The sequence below is a fragment of the Microcebus murinus genome, chromosome 19 (genome assembly GCF_040939455.1).
Source record: "Microcebus murinus isolate Inina chromosome 19, M.murinus_Inina_mat1.0, whole genome shotgun sequence".
Taxonomy (NCBI): domain Eukaryota; kingdom Metazoa; phylum Chordata; class Mammalia; order Primates; family Cheirogaleidae; genus Microcebus; species Microcebus murinus.
In genome coordinates, this window is record NC_134122.1 from 25,950,397 (window position 1) to 25,969,911 (window position 19,515).

General features: G+C 39.6%; 1 protein-coding gene across 3 annotated transcripts in view; it reads left to right on the forward strand.

Moving 5' to 3' along the window:
* Positions 1-19,515, forward strand: part of CYTH3 (cytohesin 3) — a 137,119-nt gene that overhangs the window by 35,987 nt on the left and 81,617 nt on the right. The window contains exon 1 of one of the 3 annotated variants that reach the window (XM_012758859.2): positions 1,588-1,771. The exons of the other annotated variants lie outside the window; for them this stretch is intronic. Coding sequence (XP_012614313.1) covers positions 1,738-1,771 — 34 coding nt within the window. The 5' untranslated portion in view covers positions 1,588-1,737. Of the gene's footprint in view, positions 1-1,587; positions 1,772-19,515 lie in introns of those variants that run through there. 3 annotated transcript variants of the gene reach the window in all.

Consider the following 19,515-nt stretch of genomic DNA (forward strand, 5'->3'; position numbering starts at 1 on the left):
TAGTAATTCCTTTAAGTTGTGAAAGTGTTGAAGTCTTCCAATTTCCCATAAAAGCACAGAAATGACATCCTACGCCTTTATTCTTCCAACATTTTTGCAGACTTTGTTGAAATGGGGGCCCAGGCTAAAGCATAGAGACAATATAAAATCCTGCTGATATAACTGGGTTGTATTTATTCTGATGGAAATTAGATTAGATGGGGATCAGAGAAGCAACTTTCAGATTAAAACTCTGAAAGAAGCACCTATGGATCACATCATAATAAACCTAAAGAATTAAGAATTGACATTGAAAAGCTTTTATAATTGATAGCATCTTTGAATTCAGAGCTCCACATATCACATTATCAAGTTCAAAGGATGCTGTCATTTTTCTCAGTAACTATGCTGTTATCGCCAAGATAACAAAGCTGATAGGAGCAAGATCAGGAAGCCAAGTCTGTGGGTTGGGAGTTGAACCTACATCTCCTGACTACCAGACTCCTTTTTCTGTTGCATCTTTGTCACACAAACTGCCAAACATCCTGTCTACACCCAGAAGTGTCCCCCGCCCCCCCGCCCCCCACAGCTTTGGAGGCAATGGAATGCCGGGTGTTTAATTCTGGGTTATGAGGAGATTGAATTCTTTGGAATCATCCCACAACCTTGAACAAAAAGGTGAAACCTGTCTACTTTGATAGATGACAGCAGAAGATCCTATGGTTCAATGGGCAATTTGTAAATATAAAACAGTTGCCGGAAAATTATATTAGAGATGAACTATCTCCTCCATTATGATGTTTGCTTTTCTTTAATGCAATTTAGTTCAAGCAGAAAGGCTTGGGAGAGGCCACATGCAATGCTTCAGGAGTAGTTACTGGAAGCAGATAGGGGAGTGAGCAAGGCGAGCCATAGATCTGCAGCAGGGCAATCAGAGGCCTTCCGCCCAGGCCTGTGCTTAGGGCCTTGGCTGTGCCCACGGGAAATTGAATTCAGAGCTCCTTCTGCATCATAAATCCAGGGCAGCTGGCCGCTCTCCAAGGGAGACTGGCGCTAAACGCCAAGGGCATCTGATGCCAGATTGGCCAACCCCTACAGTGCCCTCTGAGGGCTGGGCCCAGGTAAGCCAGACTGGGATTCCGTTCCAACCTCAGGACAAGCATTCATTTACAAGACCTACACTTTGTTAATTTAAAAATGCACTCATCGCCAGGAAAGGAGAAGCACCTTCAGGATACATCAGAAAGCTGAACGGCTGAAATTATTCTGACATGCCTTAGGGCCGAAGGGGAAGGCCTGACTTTTGAGTGCGTCTGATCCTTTCTGGATCATTTTCCCCAAGTGCACGTGCGAGTTGGACCCGTGGCCACCGGGTTTTGTAGAGTAGGGCGTTCTCGTGTCCCGGACCCCACGCCCGTCCTCGGGCTGCTGGAAGACTGGGGGCGAGGAGGCGTCGAGCCGCGCGCTGCGGGCCTGCACGCGAAAGGCCCGGCCGTCCCCAAACCCCACTGGCCGCCAACACCGCCGGCCCGGCCGGTTCCCGCGGGCGGGGCGGTCTGGGGCCCCGCCCACCGCGCCCAGGAGGCGGGGCCTGAGTCACGTGACGGTGCGCCGAGCGGCGAGGCCCCGCCCGGCCGCGACCCGGGCCGCGCGCTGAGGAGCCGCCCGGCCGCCCGCGCGCTCCCTCAGGCGGCTTCCCCAGTCTGCGGCCCCTCGGCCGCCGGTCCCGGGCTCGCCGGCTGCGGGAGTGGCCTTAAGATGGATGAAGACGGCGGTGGCGAGGGCGGCGGCGGTGAGTGTCGGAGGTGTGGCCGGCCCGCTGGCGGCCTGGGGCCGGGGGTCGCGGGCGGGGACCCAGGCGGGGGTCCGGAGCCGAGGTCCGGGGCCGCGCAGGTGCGGGCTGGCGACCGCGGGAGGCCCGAGGCGCGCCGGGCCGGGGCCCGAGGCGGGGTCTTTGGAAGGGGACCCGGGGAGGGGGCTGGCCGGGGTCGCCGCCCCGCCCGAGCGAGGGTCGGGGGTGCGGGCCGGCGCCGCCGCGGGCCGGGGTGGTCCCGGGGGCTCAGGCTGGGGCTCGAGGTCGCTCTTCTTGGGCGGCGGACCTTGTGGGGCGACCTTCCCCGCATCTTGTCGCCAAGGGCGTCCACGCCCTCCCGAGCCTTGCGTTTCAGACGACCCCTTTCAGCTGCTTAGGTGGTCCGGAGCGGGCGAACCGGTGGCAATTGGGGAGGGGAAAGTTTTGAATTGGGGCTCCTCCGGGGAACAAGAGGGGGGAAGGTTGGAAATCATGACCATATTCTTGGCTTTAGGTCAGAAGCGGTTGCTGGAATTTCTTAAACGAGGAGGGGGCATTTCGAGTCCAGGTCTGGGTAGCATTTTATGAAATAGCAGACGTTACAGAGTAAGCAAAAACAAGTCGCTTCAGCTGAGGGTGGGAGTCAGGACCCACAGCCAGCACAGGGGTGAGAAGAGAGATCCAGGTGTGGAGGATACCTTTCCGAAGTGGGTCGAGTCACCGTGCCCGGTGTGGCCCAGCTTTTCTGGGTCTGACGTTCAGTTTTCCTCTTGCTGGAAGAGTCGTATTTGCTGTAAATTATTTAGTGGGATACAAATTACTATTGGGTCATGCTGTGAATTAGGTTTTAAAAACAGAATAACGTGCCTCTATATGGAGTGGGTCATTGCTTTGGAAAGCAAAGGGTTAATGGCCATATTTTACAGGAACACCCGAAGTTGAGGTTCTCTATACTTTTGCTGAAGATCTCCTTTTTGCTGACAGACTAAATCACCAGAACCCCATGTAATAAGGGAGCATTTAGAAAAATCTTAATTACAGGCTGCTGGAGCAGCTGCCTGTAAGAATCAGCAGTATTGAATGCTTCAGGATGAAGTGGTTAATCAAGCAAGGTGCCTTCTAGAATTCAAGTGCTGTTCAGAGGAAAATGTTTTTGCTGAAAGAAGCGATGCGGCCCGGGGATGGTGGGAAGGGAAGTTGGCACCAGTCATGGTATTTGGCGACTTTATTACTCGTAGTTGAAGCTAGGGGGGTAGCACGGGGTAGCACTGTGGCACCAAGTGGGTGTGTTTATGAAAGAGGGTGCTGTGGAAAGAAGGAGCCCAGTTGCAAACCCTCCTACGGCCAGGCTGTCCTTTGGAGACACAAGATCCTAAGTAATGGATTCCCTCTGGATGCCGTGCTTCTTGCCTGTCACAATTTGGCATAGCAGTGTTCACTTGTTAGAAATAAAGACAACTGTAATATTTAAACGTTTGACATTAGAGTCAAGGTAATTAGCTGGCTTGGCAATTTTGTTTGGAAGGTGCTTCCAACTCTGTGAATAAAGAAATGTAAAGTTGGAGGTAAAAGCAGATATTAAAGAGAAAAAGAAGCTAATGTGTTCTAGCAATTTATAGATCTTGACTACAACAAAGGATGATATTAAGTATCAAAAGTCTTAAAACTACCTTTGGTCTATTAATATTTCTTCTGGGAATATATCACAGGAAAGTAAACGTGAAATAAATGCCTGAAGGTGTGCATTATACCATTTATAATTGTAAAAAATTGGAAACAGTAATGCACAATGGTAAGGGGATGGTGAGGTAAATTATGGGAAGTTTATTGGGTGAAACGTTTTATAACCATTTAAAAAACAGTTTTATACATCATGGTCTAAACAATGTGAAAACGGGTGCCATTATGAACTTTTACTTTTCTTAGTTTTTATGTTTTCCAGGTTTTTAGAATAAGTGTGTATTACTTTCAAATTTGAAAATAAAACCCAGCTTATAAAAGGCATGTGAAAGTTTTAAATGTATCATTTAATTTACCTCATTGGAACATTAAACAAGAACATATATTTGATTGTCTACTAAAATGCCAGAAAGCATGGTACATGCTGGAAAACAACTTTTAACCTTTACTGATTTGGTTTATTAAGATCTTTCTTCCTTACATTGTGGAAAACACTTAAACATATATTTGGCAGTCTTAGGATAAGTATTTATTTTTAAATCAAGTGAAAATCTTTCAAGTTTTGAAATGAGTCATTGTGATTATTGTATAAACTTGTGCTTATATTTAACTCTTGAAGTTAACATACCTCTGCAGTTAAAACTAGATTTTTAAAAACTTTAAAATTCATGTTTTTAAAAATGAAGCCCAACTCTTTGAAAGAAAATAATTTCATTTGCCAGCTGATTGTAAAGCATAACATTTTGGGGTATATTTTTAGAGTATAGTACATGACGTTCAGCTGTATCCAGGGGAGTCGGTTTCAGTTTGTTTAAAAGATAGGGTAAATAGTCTATTCAAACAGTAGTTACAGCAGAGGTCAAAGATAATTTAAAAGGTCTTTTTTGTTAATGTATTGGTCAGGTGAAAAGACTTTACAAAATGATTCTTGCTTGCTGTTTTTATAATTTAATTTAGCTTTTCATCCAGGGAATGATTATTTGTTCTTTCAGTGCAAGATAAGGAGAGGGAGGATGGTGGCATGAATGATTGGAAGGCAGTTACGAGGAGGAGCAAGAGGGGGTACAAGATCATAAGAACAAATTGTTCCTTGTAAGGTGTGTGGAGTGTAGTTAGATATTTTTTTTAATTCCTTTGGGACTTTGTTGCCTTTCAGTTTTTCTAGAACAGTTCTTGAGCTATATCTCCACTTAGAAGGTGACTGGCTAGTTTGGCTCATTGCCACCATCTTCATGCCGCGTTTGAGAACATCTGTGGGATTGATGTTCTTGAATGGACCATCCATGGCAGAATAGGTGAATTAACTTTAATTTGTGTTCCCCTCTCTTTCCCCTTCACTCCCATCAACGCAGCTGAGGGTTAGGTCTGTGCTTCACCTGAGGAGACCCTCAGCCTCACTTGTAATAAGACTAGATTGTGATCCTAGCAGACAAGCAGTAAACCCCCAAGTTTGAAAACGGTCTGTTGGCAAGGTTGTTTCAAACATTTACTAGTAGGAGTGTAAATTAGTCACAGCTTTCAATGAGGCCAGGCCAGCCTATGATCCATTTCTTGCCCTTTCCTTGCAGAGGGACTCATCCCTGCAGGAGCATTTCCCAGGCCTTGATTGGCTGGGTTTGGCCAATGGGAGCCACTGTGGGAGATTGGATGGAAGGAGGAAACCAGTTTATTTCTCCTTCCCTGGATCTGCCTGAAATGAGACAGTACCTCTTCTCTCCTTTTAGCTGTGGCTCCTGTGCTTTGACCCTCCAACCAAGAGGTGGTAGCAGCTTCTTGCTCTTGCTGATCTCTCAGTTGTCTTACCATTTCTTTTTTGACTTGTCAGTTTTTTCATCATGTGTGTAACCAATTCCTTATATTAAATTCTATTTCAGATCCTTAAAGGCTGCCATGGCCTCTTAGGAAATGGGCCACCCATCACCGCCTTGAGCTCTGCACCCTACCCCACCCACCATCCCCAGACTGTGGAAAAATTGTTTTCCATGAAATAAGTCCCCGGTGCTAAAAAGGTTGGGGAGCACTGCTTAAAGGGGTGACTCTTTCTCTGAGTGGACCCTGATAGATATAGGAGCATTGGGCAGTAGCTTTTAAAATTATAGGCATATAAATCCTTTGACTCAGCAGTCCAGTTCTAGGAATTTAACCTGCAGATACATTTGTATGTGTGTGAGATAACATAGGAACAAGATTATTCACTGTGTAGTTTGAATGTCCGTCAGCAGGGGACTTGTCAGATAAATTTTACCCAGATGATGAAGTTGTGAAGGTTGTAGAAAAGAACGGGAAGCTCTTTATAAATTGTTACGGAAAGATCTTCAAAATATCCTAAGTTACAAGAGCACAGTGTAGCAAAATGTGCATTGTATGCTACTATTTATGTTTTTGTTTGTTTGTTTGTTTTTAAAGGAAGTGCTTGTATGTGCATGAAAATTCTCTGGAAGGTTAAACAAGGAACTAGTAACAGTGGTTACCTGTTTGGGGAGGTTGGTAGGAATTGAGTGGTTGGGGAGTATAGGTGGGAAGAAAGCTTTTCACTGTATGCCTTTTTATTTTTGAAATTCAAAAATTTAAGTCTATCTTCACTTTTCTGAAATTGGAAAACAGTTACAGGGAAAAATAGTGTGCTAGTAAGAAAACATCCTTTTTGAGGGAATTTCTATATATTAAAAATGACACAATATATATTAAATGTAAAGTTATAATGTGTTTTTTTTCAGTCTTTTCATAGGAAATTAACCACTGTACTTTTTCAGTCTTTTCGGAAAAGACTGAAAAAGTCTTTTTTTTCAGTCTTTTCATAGGAAATTAACCACTATACTTTGGAGTGTTTAAAATGGACATGATAGGTGCTTTTAGATTATACTTAGAGCATATTCTTTTGTATTCTTTTATTTATTCAAATGTTGATAGTGTCCTTAGCAAATACCAGGTTCTGTGCTTGGCATGGGAGTTAGAGTGGTGAATAATGCAGATGGATTTCCCATGTTCGTGGAGCTTATGTTTAGATGGGAGACAAACTAAAAAGGTAAACAGGTATATAAAATAATTGCAGATTATGCTAAATATGTTAAAGGAAATCAAGAGGTTGGAGAAGAGAAGGAGGGTAGGCATGGGATGGGAAAGGTGTAGAGAAAGCCTCTGAGGAAATGCCTTTTCAGGTGCAGCCTGTAGGGATAGTGGACCAGGCAGAAGGAATGGCACTCAGCTGCTAGAGCATTGAAAGCAGCTTTGTGTGGCTTGGACAGAGAGTGAAGGGGGATAGGTAGGCTGGGGCCATATCAGGGAGTTTCAGTAGCTAAGGAATGCAGGTTTTATTCTAAGTACAAGTAGCCACTGAAGGATTTTAAACAAGAAAATGACATTTGGTTTACATTTCAGTACTTTTAGCTAATATTTACTCAATGCCCTCTGTCCTGTGTGCTTTACATATCATTATTCTTTGCATTATCACTATTCATAGATAGAAAAATAGAGGCCTAGGGAAGCTAAGTAATTTGCCTTAAATTTCACTGCTAGTAAGTGGTGGAGCTGTGATTCAAACCCAGGCTTTCTGGTTTCATAGTCCATATTCTTAACCGTTGTGAACTCTGCCTTTTTATTTATTATTTTGTTTTATTTTTTTGAGACAGAGTCTTGCTCTGTTGCCCAAGCTATAGGGCTGTGGTGTCAGCCTAGCTCACAGTAACCTCAAATTCTTGGGCGATCTTCCTGCCTCAACCTCCTGAGTAGCTAGGACTTACAAGCACTCGCCACCATGCCCAGCTAATTTTTTGTTTCTATTTTTAGTTGTCTGGCTAATTTCTTTCTATTTTTAGTGCAGACGGGGTCTCACTCTTGCTCAGGCTGGTCTCAAACTCCTGACCTCAAGTGATCCTCCCGTCTCAGCCTCCCAGAGTGTTAGGATTACAGGCGTGAGCCACCACGTCTGGCCTGAACTCTTCCTTGTTAAGAAGAGTATTTTTGACTCCTGACCTGACGATGGATTGGAGGAAGGGAAGGGAGGACTTGAGGACATCAGTGAGGGAGGTGTTGCAATGCGTCAAGTGATAGTTAGAGGGGCTTGGTGGTTTAAGGCAGTGGTCCCCAACCTTTTTGACACCAGGGACTGGTTTCATGGAAGACTGTTTTTTTTCCCCACGGACTGAGGGGTGGAGGGTGGGGAGGAGATGGTTTTGGTATGATTCAAATGCGCAGTACATTTATTGTGCACTTTATTTTAGGCTTTGTAGGCCACATATGGTCTCTGTCACAAGCCCTTCTTTTTTTTTTTATTTTTATAATTCTTAAGAAATAAAAAAATTCTTACCTTGAAGGCTGTCCTTGACAACTGTTGTAGTCCCCTGCTATCTCTTTGACCTTTCACATCACTTCTCCCCCTATTCCATTTTGGCCTTGCTCTCTGGTCTCCTTGCCACTCCATGAACTTGCCAAGCACACTCCTGCCTGGATGCCTTTGCACTTGGCTGCCCCTGCAGTGATTTCCCCTTAGATACCTGTGTCTGGTGCTTCCTTTCTTCATTTAAGTTTCTGCTGAAATGTCTCCTACCACAGAGGTCTTTCTTGACCAGCCTGTCTAAAATAGCACCTCATTGTCACTCTTTCCTGGCTTTATTTTTCTCCTTAGCACTTATCACCTCTTGCCTGTTATATATTTATCTGTCTCTTCTCTTTTAGAATGTAAGTTCTATGAAAGCAAGACTATTTTCTGCTTTTATCCACTGCTGTATCTGCAAGACCTAGAAGGCCTTCAGTATATTTTAATTAATATTGAATAAAGTTAGTCTCTTTTGTCTAGCAATTCCTGGTTCTGTTCCTCTCCTTCCTTTCTTATTTCCTAGGAGAAACTATTATGAATTTCATGTGGGTCTTTTGGTATGTTTTTCATATGTTAGCAGATATGTGTGTGTGTTCATAAACAATATATAGGTTTCTTTTTGGTTTGTTTACAAAAATTATAAAACTGATATCATACTGTATGTAATTTTCTGCAGCTTGCATTAGGTATTTTCCATGTTATTCTGTGTAGACCTTGTTTATTTCTTTTAACTTCTATCACATTTTATCTGTCTTGTCCTGTGTTGAACTTTCATATGTTGATTTTACATTGTGGCGTTATAAACAATACTGAGGTGATCTCCTTAGGTTTGTCTCCTTTCCGTGTGTGAGAGTTTATCTAAAGTATGTCTCTAGAATTGCTTTCACAGGTTATAGCCATACTTTCAGTGTTGCTAGATACAGATTGCCTTCTTATTAGGAGCTTGTGAGTAGAGTTCTTATATCCCAGCATTCCCCGCATTCTAATCAACACTCATATTTGTCAGACTTTTAAATGTTTGCCTACTTTATGAGTAAGAAATGATGTATTGCTTTAATTTGCGTTGCTTTACAAGTGATGAAATGTATTTTGGAGAATTAGATGGATATACAGCTTGGACAAGGTTAGGGGTACAGGAACTGTAGGAATCAAATATGACTTTAGGTTTCTGGTTTGTATGACTAGGTAGTTGGTGCTGCTGCTTAGGAGGAGAAAACCATTTTGAGGGTTCATTTTTTTTTTTTGGTCAAAAATGTCTTTGCCTCCACCTTTGAAGGATAATTTGTAGGATAACTTGATAACAGTTGTAGGTTATCAAGTTAAGCTCTTGCAGTGTTTTGAAGGGATAATTTCATTGCCTTGTGGTTTCCATTGCTTCTGTGGAGAAATCTGTGTCAGTCTGATTGTTACTCTTTTGAACCTACTGTGTCTTCCTGCACCCTCCCTCCCAGATTTTTTTGTTTCATTTTTAATCTTAATAGATTTAGGGGGTACAGGTTGAATTCCATTACATGTATATATGTATGGTGGTGGAGTCTGGGCTTTTGGTGTACCTGTCACCCAAGTAGTGTACATTGTACCCGGTAGGTGATTTTTCATCTCGTCCCCCACCCTCCTTGTGAGTCTCTAGTGTCCATTATACCACTCTATGTACCCTTGTGTAGCCGTTGTTTGGCTCCCACTTGTGAGAATATGCAGCATTTTTTTTGTTCCCAGTGACTTAGGATAATGGCCTCCCAGTTCTAAATTGCTGCAAAAGACATTATTTCATTTTTTCTTATTTCTGAGTAATACTCCGTGTTGTACATAGACCACACTTTCTTTATCCATTCACCAATTGATGAGCACTTAGGTTGAGTCCATATCTTTGTGATTTTGAATTGTGCTGCTAAAAACATATGAGTATTTAGGCTGCTTTTAAGATTTTCTTTTTGTCTTTGGTTTTTAGCTATATTACTATGATGTGTCCAGATGTGGTTTTACTCAAATCTACCATGCTTGGGATTAGTTCTTTTTCTTCTTTTTGGTAGTGTTGTGGTAGGCTTGATCTTGAATTAGATTTGGAGAATTCTTGGTCATTATCTCTTCATTTATTGCTTCTGCTCCATTTCCTCTCTCCCCCCTTTCTGGGACTCCACCTATACATTAGATGTGTCCTATTTGTCATATCCTATATGTATCTTAGATTCTTTTCTCTCTTCTTCATCCTTTTGTTTTTCCATGATTCCCTGTATATTTTCTTCTGACCTATGTTCCACTGTAGTAATACTTTTCTTCATCTCTGTCAAATTACTGTTAAATCTCACTATTGAGTTCTTAATTTCTGTTATCTTTTTCAGTTTCCTTGATTATTTTTTTTTTAGATTCCAATTTTCTGAAATTTTCATCTCATCAACTAATTTTTTTATTATGCTAATCAGTTATTGTGAAGTCTGTGTCTGGTTACTCCAATACTTAGATGCCCTGTTATTTTACCTTTGGTTTTCAATCTCGTGATCTTGACTCTAGATATGCCTGTTGAGCTTTAATTCTGGATAATGTGTATGAAAAATTGTAGAGATGATTCAAGACCCTGGGTATCTTTCTCAAGAGAGGCTTCTGACAAGCAGATAGGGTAAGGGAATATCACTTTAAAAATATGAGGATTTATCTACTTCTGGTTTACCCTTGTCCTAGAGTATAACCTTCATTGGTCCCAACTGAAAGCCTCGGGTGTTTATCAGGGCCTCTTCTATTTGGAAGCCCCTGAACTCTAATTTTTCCTTCCCCCCTACCCCCCCAAGACTGGTGGAGATTCTGCTGATCTTTTTGGATCACCAGTTCTGTTTGGTATTTTGGCCCCTCAGTTTCTGCTGTGAATTAGCAAATACCTCAAGGAGAAAAGTAGCTCAGATGATTGGGCTCAGTTCTCTGCACTTCCCTTCTCTCTGGGATCCTGGCCTTCGGAGTCCTCACTGCATGGGTAGCTTTCTGATCCCTTCAAACAGTTGTTTCTAATAATTTGTTCAGCTTTTTTAGTTGTTCTTGGCAGAAGGGTGGTTTGCAATGAACTAGTCAGCTTGTACTGAAAGCAGAATCTGAGGAATTCAATTTTGGTATTTAAAATTGATTTGTCTGTGAGATATCCAACTGGTAATGGTAGGTAAGGCAGTTGGCTACTTGGAAGACTAGCTTGGGTAGGAGATAAACACTGGAAAAGGTTTTAATTCATTTTAATTCATGGGAATGGATAGGAAAACTTAGGGGAGAGAGTTGAGATAGATGAGAAAAATCCCAGAACTGAGAGCACCACAGCAAAGGAGACTGAGAAAGGGTAACCAGTGAGATCGAGGAAACCTTGAAAATTGTGTGGCATTGCAGAAGTTAAGTAAAGAGGAGTATTTTAAGAAGAGAGAGTGGTTAACTGTGTTGAATGCTCTTGAGAGGACTAAAATGAGGAAGGAGAAGTGTTAACTGGACTTGGTGACCGTAAAGAAAAACAGTTTGGTGGGGAGAGGTAGGGACCTAGCTAGATTGGAGTGAGCTAAGCAATGAGTGGAGAAAGATAAGTGCCTGCTGAAGCCCTTAAGTGGATGTTTGGCGTGTTATGAGAATGGAGGGGGAAGCCAAAGTGGTTGGAGTTTGGTGAAGGAAATGTGTGTTTATTTTGCAATGAAACATTTCTCAAATAAATCATTTTGATAGAGGACCAACAATAATTTGTATCAGGTGTGTGAGAATAATGCCGTGTGCATGCTCACACTCTTAAGTATAGGTAATTTTGGGCAAGGTAGATTAGTTTTCAGAAATTATTGGCAGATTCCTTAGAAAGCTGGTTTATCAGTTTGTAATACAGGACTTCTGAAACTGTTGCAGTGAAATGATATTTTAAAAATAGGTTTTATCAAAGTACCCTAAAAGCTGCTTAAGATATAGTATGTATTTTGAGTTTGTGGGAAAATAGTGAATCGTTTAAGTGAGAGTAGCAAATCTGATTCTTTCCTGATTTTTGAAGTTAACCAAACGTTTTAATGTTAATGTTAGGTCCTCAATTAACATATAGCAAGCATTTATTTTGGATAAGTATCTTTTAGTACTATGTAAATATTAGAAGAGACTCACCTGAGTCAATTCAGTTGGCAAAGATTTTGATTTACTTTCCCAGAGCAAATTTACTTTTTTAGCTGACTTGGTTTTCGGTAAGTCACCAGGAACACTGTTCAAATAGAATAAAATTAAAATTCCTGTCTTTTACTCTCTGCAAGGCTGTTAATTACTGTGCTTTTTTTTCTTTGAAAAACTTATTCCTGTAATTAATAAAATCAGCAATTTGCTATAAAACTAAGCATTTGGATAATGATTAAAAAGTATTTCCCAATATCTAGGTAACTAGTGATTTTTCCCCCAGTTTTATCCAGATGTTTGGCAATGTGTATTAATAGATACAGCCTTACTGCAATTTTCTAATTCACTTTCATGGGAACATATAATATTCTCCGTTTATTTTGGACAACAGAGTTTCCTTTTTCTGTGGACAGATACATATGAAACACATGCTCTTCGAGTGGAGTTTGTGGTCCTCTGAGAATTCTCTGAAGGAGGAAATGGGTTGACCTATTTAGTTGCTATGAAGTAAAAACAATCTTGTTTTCATTTTTTAGTGAACATCTGGGTTGCATTTATTATTTCACATTTTGGAGGTTCTTTAAAACCACATTTTGATAATATTAGGGTTCATTAAAGTAGTAACTGTATAGCTATTTTTATAGTTGATTTAAGTAGTAGGGTGGCTGATAGACTTTACAAATATATATATTTAAAACCCAAAGAATTCAAGGCTAAAAAATATTTTTTCCTTCTATAAAATGTAACTTAAATAACAACCCTTGATTTGAAACCATAACATGGGATCTAGATATTTTTGGGGGTAGGAGAAGGATGGACCTGTTTATTTCTCTGCTGCTCATTGCCATATAGTTTTTTGACTCTGTATAACAGACACTGTTGGTTCCCTATCGCAAATCCATCCTTTTCTTCCTTGCTCACAGAACCATGATTTCTTTATATACCCATCAGGGAAGGGAACCTTATCACAAAAGTGTGAAATCTTAAATGATCTAAGCAGACCATTCCTTGTCACTGATTGGAGGAGGGGTAGGAGTGTAACTCATGTCTGGCCAATGTGAAGGGCATTTTGTAGGGGGACTTCTCAAGAGAAGTTTCTTCCTCCTTAAATAAGGAGACATTCCATTTCTTAAACTAGACTTTGTTGGGCCCAGGTGGGTAGCCAACTTACATTTAGGATGGATGTCTTCAAGTCTATTTCCAAGCCCACATGCTGGATTCCTGCTGCCGCTGAATTTAACAAAGAACCTCCTTGTCTTCACACTTCCTATCAGATGGGACAATAAATACCTTTCTTGTTTATTAAATAGTTGAGTAGGGGTTTACTGTAACTTGGAGCCACACCCACCTGGCCTTGAAACAGGCGTGCAGCAGGTAGGTTTCTTTCTCTTACTCATTCAATAAGGATCTCATTGCCGTAAAGTGCAAAGGGAAAAACATCTTTTCTCTTACATAAATATTCATTAAGCATGTATATTTATCATTTTAAGAACTGGACTAGGTTATAATTTCTTTTTTGTATTAACACTTTCTCCCACTGTTGATAAAATATATTTTTATATACTTGGAGATGTTAGTAGTTTCATTTGGCAAATCTTTATGATTATATTTATTTTAACACAAACATTTAGAAAACTGAAGTAATCAAAAGTGGCAGACATTGGCAATTTAATATTCTGTTAGAAGACAGGACTTCCTTTTAGTTTTTAGCAGAGAGGAAATAAAAGAAAATGATCAAGAATGCCCTTTTCCAAGTTTCAGTAATTAGATTAAAATTTTTTGAGTTGAGAAAGGATCAGACAAATGAATTCATTTTTGTTTGTGTTTGAGTATGGGAAAATTGGAGAATTTTAGTGTCTTTTAAATGTTTGGCCTGTTCACATGATGAGGTTGTATTTCCCAAGTGTGGGAGGACGAGTGATGCAGACTTTGGTTCAGTATATGACCGTCCTTCTGAGAGCCTGAAACATTTTGAGAATAAAATGATGCCATTCATTGCCTTATGTATAAAGAATCTTAATACTGGATAAACGTTCTTCTAAAATGTTGCATTTTCTCAGGAATCACAGGGTGTCTGCTATGGATTTTCAAAGTAATGTGTTTCTGAAATTTAGCTTTTTCATTTAAAATAGTGGTTAAGCTGTATACTAGTCAAGTGGTTATAAGATGTTTCTGTTTTCACAAAAGAAAGTCAAATGCCTTCTTTTCTTCCTTTCTGTGGTCAGATGGTCTTTCGTTGTATTTTATTTTTTTTCAAGAATTAATGTGATTCTGGAGACTGGTCCTTAAATGCTCTAGGTCTTGCTCTCCAAACCTCATCACATTAGCATTCACTCCTGGTGACAGCAGACAGGGGGCAGAGCCCAGAATGCATGCTATGCATCCCACCCTGACTTGACTACCTAAAGTTGTTCTCCTTCACAAGTGCTCAATTATTTGGCTGGACATGCAGAACATGATGACTATTTTTTTAATCTGGAAAGAATATAAACTGAGATATTTCCCCTGGGTTCTGCTGCTATTAGTACTTGAACATTTGATTTTAGGATTTAAGTCTCTCTTTATTACCTTCACACTGCCTCTACACACACCCCCCCCCTTTTTCCTTTTCCAATGGAGGACGGTGGGGCATTCTTTCTTTGCTTGTCTTCCTGTCAAGTATTGCATATTATGATCCTGGGGAAGAGTGGACTGTCTTAAATCTAAAGATGATAAAGACTAAGAGTGTTTTGGCTAAATTTTGCGTTAAAATTTTTATCTCCTTTTTCCATTTTACCTGTAAAAGTTGAGGTAGGGTAAAAAAGGATTTCCTTCTTCAGAGAAAAGTCTGCTATCCTAGTTCTTCCAGCCACCTTGAGGTTTGGTGCAGGCCTGCCTAAGAGTTCTGAAATAGGGAGTGTGCCCTTGGGCACGTTTGAACTAGTGGTCCTCTGACTTCCTTTGGAGAGACATTTTTTGCAAAGTTCTTGAATGTCAGGAGGTTGGCATGGGTGATTCTATCTTGGTTTCAGCAATCAAAAAATGTGGTTGATTGGACTGATGACTGGGAATTTCAGGAACAGATTTTACAGGAGTGCCTTTTCTTTAATTAAAAAGTTATAAAGTTATTGACAGAGCCATTCCAGCTTCGACTGGTGGAAGGGATTAAAGCCTAAGCTTGGGTGGTCATGTTAACCTGGCATCTTCTCTACATTCTGGAGAGGGGAGACTATCTTTTAGTATGAGTCCTTAATTTTATAAGAGACTTAAAATTGAAGCTCTTTTTTTCCTAGTGTCCCTAACATGCCTCTCCCTTCTTCCCTCCATCCACCTATTGATTGGATGCTGGAACACAGCAGCACTGCGGTGGACAGCCTTTCCCATCCTAAGCCAGGCTTCTTCATGACTTTGTTGCGATGAATCACCCTGGAGATAAGCATGCAGCCATTCCTAAATAATCTTAGCCCTGTGGGACTGGAGAGGCTCCTGTTCCCCTTGTGGTCTCTGGGAATTAGGATTTCAGAATTTTTGCTTGTTTGCTATAATAGGTCAGCCATTGAGAATATTTCAGATAATAATGAAACAATTAGTAGGCATTCAAAACTGTTAAGTCATCAACATAATTGAGCCCCTCACCTGCTCATATTTACATACCAAGCAGAGTGAGTTAGAAGAATTGTCCTGTTTGGTTTCAGGAGTAATTGATGATTTGCAATATGATTATTGTATCTTCCCAACTTTGCATTTCTTTAAAAAAAATTTTTTTAAGCCACTCAAATTTAGCGGTGTGGGGGGGGGTTGGTTGTATACCAACTTTAGTGACACTAATGTTAATAAGTTCTAATAATTCACTACTATAGGACCAGCCTCCAACTTTATATTTTGAAAATGTTCAAATTTACAGAAAAGTTAAAGGAATAGCGCAATGAATACCCATATATCTTTCACTTAAATTCATCAATTAACATTATACCAGTTTTTCTCTCTTTACTATAGCTTACAAACATTTTTTTTGTGACTGAACCATTTGAAAATAAATTATAAACATCAATACTTTCCCCCTAAATACTTTAGCATTCATTTCCTAAGGACATTTTCCTATGTAACCACAACCATTATCACACTTAAGAAAACTAACAGTAATTCCATAATATTATTTCACATATATTTCAAGTTCTTCTATCCCTATTTGTTTCCAAAGCGTCTTTTATAGCTTTTTTTAAAAAAAATTAAACCTATGTAAGCTCTAATTAAGATTTACAGCTTGGATTTAGTTATGTCTCTTTTAAATTTTTTTTGGTGTGTGTGTGTGTCCAACTTTTTGAAGAGTCCAGGCTCATTGCCTAAAATCATTATTTATATCCTGTATACTAGATTGCATGTATAAGGAGAAGAGATAAGTGCTTTGGTTTCTTTACTGTCTTTTTTATTGTAAATATGTTAAAATCATCTACTTGATGCAAGGTCAAATTCAAATTCATTTTTCTTGTTCTTTGGTAAATGGAGATTTAGTTGGTAACTGAAAGGAGTTACTAAATGGCTCAGATGTCAATGGAATACGTGTGTGGGTGAACTTGGAATAACCATACACAGTGGTTTCTAAGACCCACACCCATATGGAGGTGATTAGTTATCTGGGTTAACACAGTAAGGATTTTTTAAAATATTTGGCTGTGGTTTTATAAAAAAAGAACTTTAGAATTAGAAAATTTAGTGAGACAAACTATATTTACATAATTCAAAAGAGATACTTTTGCTGTCAAATCCTTGGATGAAGAACAAACCTTTAATCTCTTAGGAACGAGTCTTCCTTTTTTTTCTTCTCTCTCTCAACACTTTCCTATTGATTTTTTAAAAAATTAGCTGCAGCTGAGACTAATACAGGATCCAGCTGTAGCTTTTTTGTTGTTGTTCATATATCCGGTGATGGTCATAGCAAACTCATTGCAAAGGAAAGGGCAGGGTGGGAAAAAAAATGACACTCTGTAAAAGTATTCAAGAAATAGCAACAGGATCTAGGAGTCTCCCTTTCAGATGACTGGTGTACATTCCATTCTGAAGTATTAATTTTGTTTGTGACTAGTCTAGAAAGCATTCTAATTTTGCCCTTTTAATATTATGTACACATCATGTATCCAGAGAATATACATGAAGCTGACACATTGTTTTCAGTGGGAGGCAGAAAATAGTAATATGTGAGAACCCAGAAGACTGAACTCTCCTATCATAGAACAGGGCAAAGATTCTTCAAAATATGTTATTTTGAAGATGCACACTGGTATAGAGAGCTATGATTGTGAAAGAAAGCTGAGTTCTCTTAAATTTGTTCAATAGTACTCAAATTTATTGTGTTTACCATAGAGCAAATAAGTTCAGAATTAGTAGTTCAATCAAATGAAATTTCAAATTTGCCTATCTGCTTCAATGTAATTACTATAAAAGCTTTGCATTTTCGATCAATTCTGTCTTAAGAGGACAAAGTACATATCACCCTGTAGCTGAAGATAAATTATGCATTTGAAAATAGTTTTTGTGATTAATGATCATAAGACTAGTGATTTTCACATACTTGAGTGTCTCAAGCATTTTGTTTTTCCTTTTTTATGTTAAGGGGGTCAGATTTCTCATATTTCTTCTAATTGTAGCCAGACATCCTGTTTGGGGGCTATTTGAGACTAGGGCTGCCTGTGAAGAAATCATGTAGTTCTGTTATTCTTTTTAGATTTGATTTTATGGACAGGTTTCCTTGAAAAATCCCACATTCTATTTTTAGGTGCTCTTTTTACACATCTATGTTATATAAAATGATTCAGGGCTTCAGTAATGTATGTATTTTTCAGCACAAAAATGTTGTTCTATGTCTTAAGGGTGTTTAAACTTTATAACTAAAATAAACCAGTGACACTTCAGTGGATATAATCTACAAGAACTAATGAACAAATTTAAGGAAAGAGAACTTTGCTCTCTTTCACAGATTGTTGCTATATCTGTGCCAGCAAGAACGATATTTTGAAGAATCCTTTGCTATTTTACACTCAGAGGGTTCCGTCTCCTTGGTTCTCACAAGTTTCTATTTTCTGCCTCCCACTGAAAGAAACGTTTTTTTGTAACCCTTCAAAAAACTTGCTACATGTCTCCTCCCTCTCTCCTGCCTTATTTATTATTATATATTTTTTTAAACTTAAGAATAGCCTTACGAGAGGTAGCTTTCTTCTCAGATTTATAAATGATTGGTTTGCTGCTCTGTAGAGTATCAGAGACCTCTATACTTTTTAAGTGATTTCTGATCTAATAAAGTATTACAGATGTGAGGGACTGTGAACCTTCAGTCTGTTTGTTAATAAAGTACTTTTTTTTTAAATTTTTTTTTTAGAGACAGGATCTTACTCTGTCACCCAGGCTAGAGCACAGTGGCGTCATCATAGCTCACTGCAGACACAAACTCCTCGGCTTAAGTGATCTTCCTGCCTCAGCCTCTGGAAAAGGTGGGGCTATAGGCATGAGCCACATGCCTGGTCTGTTCTTTTTTTAGAAACAAAACTGTAATTCCATAATACTGTAATAGTCATCCTTTTAAAATATACAATTTAGTGGTTTTTAGTGTATTCACAAAGTTGTGTACCCATCACCACTGTCTAATCTTAGAATATTTTTACCATCTCAAAAAGAAACCCCATCCCCATTAGCCATCATTTTCTCCCTTTCCCCCACCCAGGCAACCACTCATTTACTTTGTTTCTATGGATTTGCTTATTCTGTATATTTCATGCAAATAAAATCATATAGTATGTGGCCATTTGTGTCTGGCTTTTTTCACTCAGCATGTTCATTCATGTGGCATGAGCCACCTTTTCATGTTCATCTGTGTGTTAGCTGATACAAGTATCAAGCACCTATACTTTTCCTGTGAGTGGAACTGATACTCGAATTGGCTGGGAGTATTGGGAGTGGTTAGAGGGGTTTTGCTCACTTCTGTCAGATGGTCCAATTTGTGACTTTTATGTTATCTTGAAGGTTTTAAGGTTTGCTTGTGTCATCTTTTCATTGAGAAAGATTGAAGTTTATTTTGAACCTCATTTGGAGAGAGACCAGATTGAATCCTTGCTGTTGTAATCCTTTAGTTTATAATCCATGAATAGTTGCATCGGGAGCAGAATCATGTTGTCAGTAGAAAAAGAAAACTTTGATTCTCTCAAGATGAACATATATATTAATAGATTCAAGAAACTAAATTTCTCAAGGGAGTTGTCCTGAAATCTGTTAATAGAATTATGAAGGACCTACTTCTCAGGGATTCCAGTATGATCTCAGTAGTGGACATAGGACACCAAACTTTCATCCTTGTTCACCCTGAAATCCCAGCAAATGCTAAGAAAGTAATAAACTTCAAATAACAAAGAGGCTGGGAAAAAGGGGGTAGGAGAAATGGGGAGATGTTTAAATTGTAGTTTTGCAGTTAGTTATAGAGTGAATAAATGCTGGAGGCCTCATGTACAGCACTGTGACTATAGTTAGCAATAATGTATTTTATACTTGAAATTTGCTAAGAAAGATTGTATTACCACACACACAGACACATACATACAAAAGGTAACTGTGAAATTGTGGGTATGTTAATTAGCTTGACTGTGGTAATCATTTCACAATGCCTATATCAAGACGACAT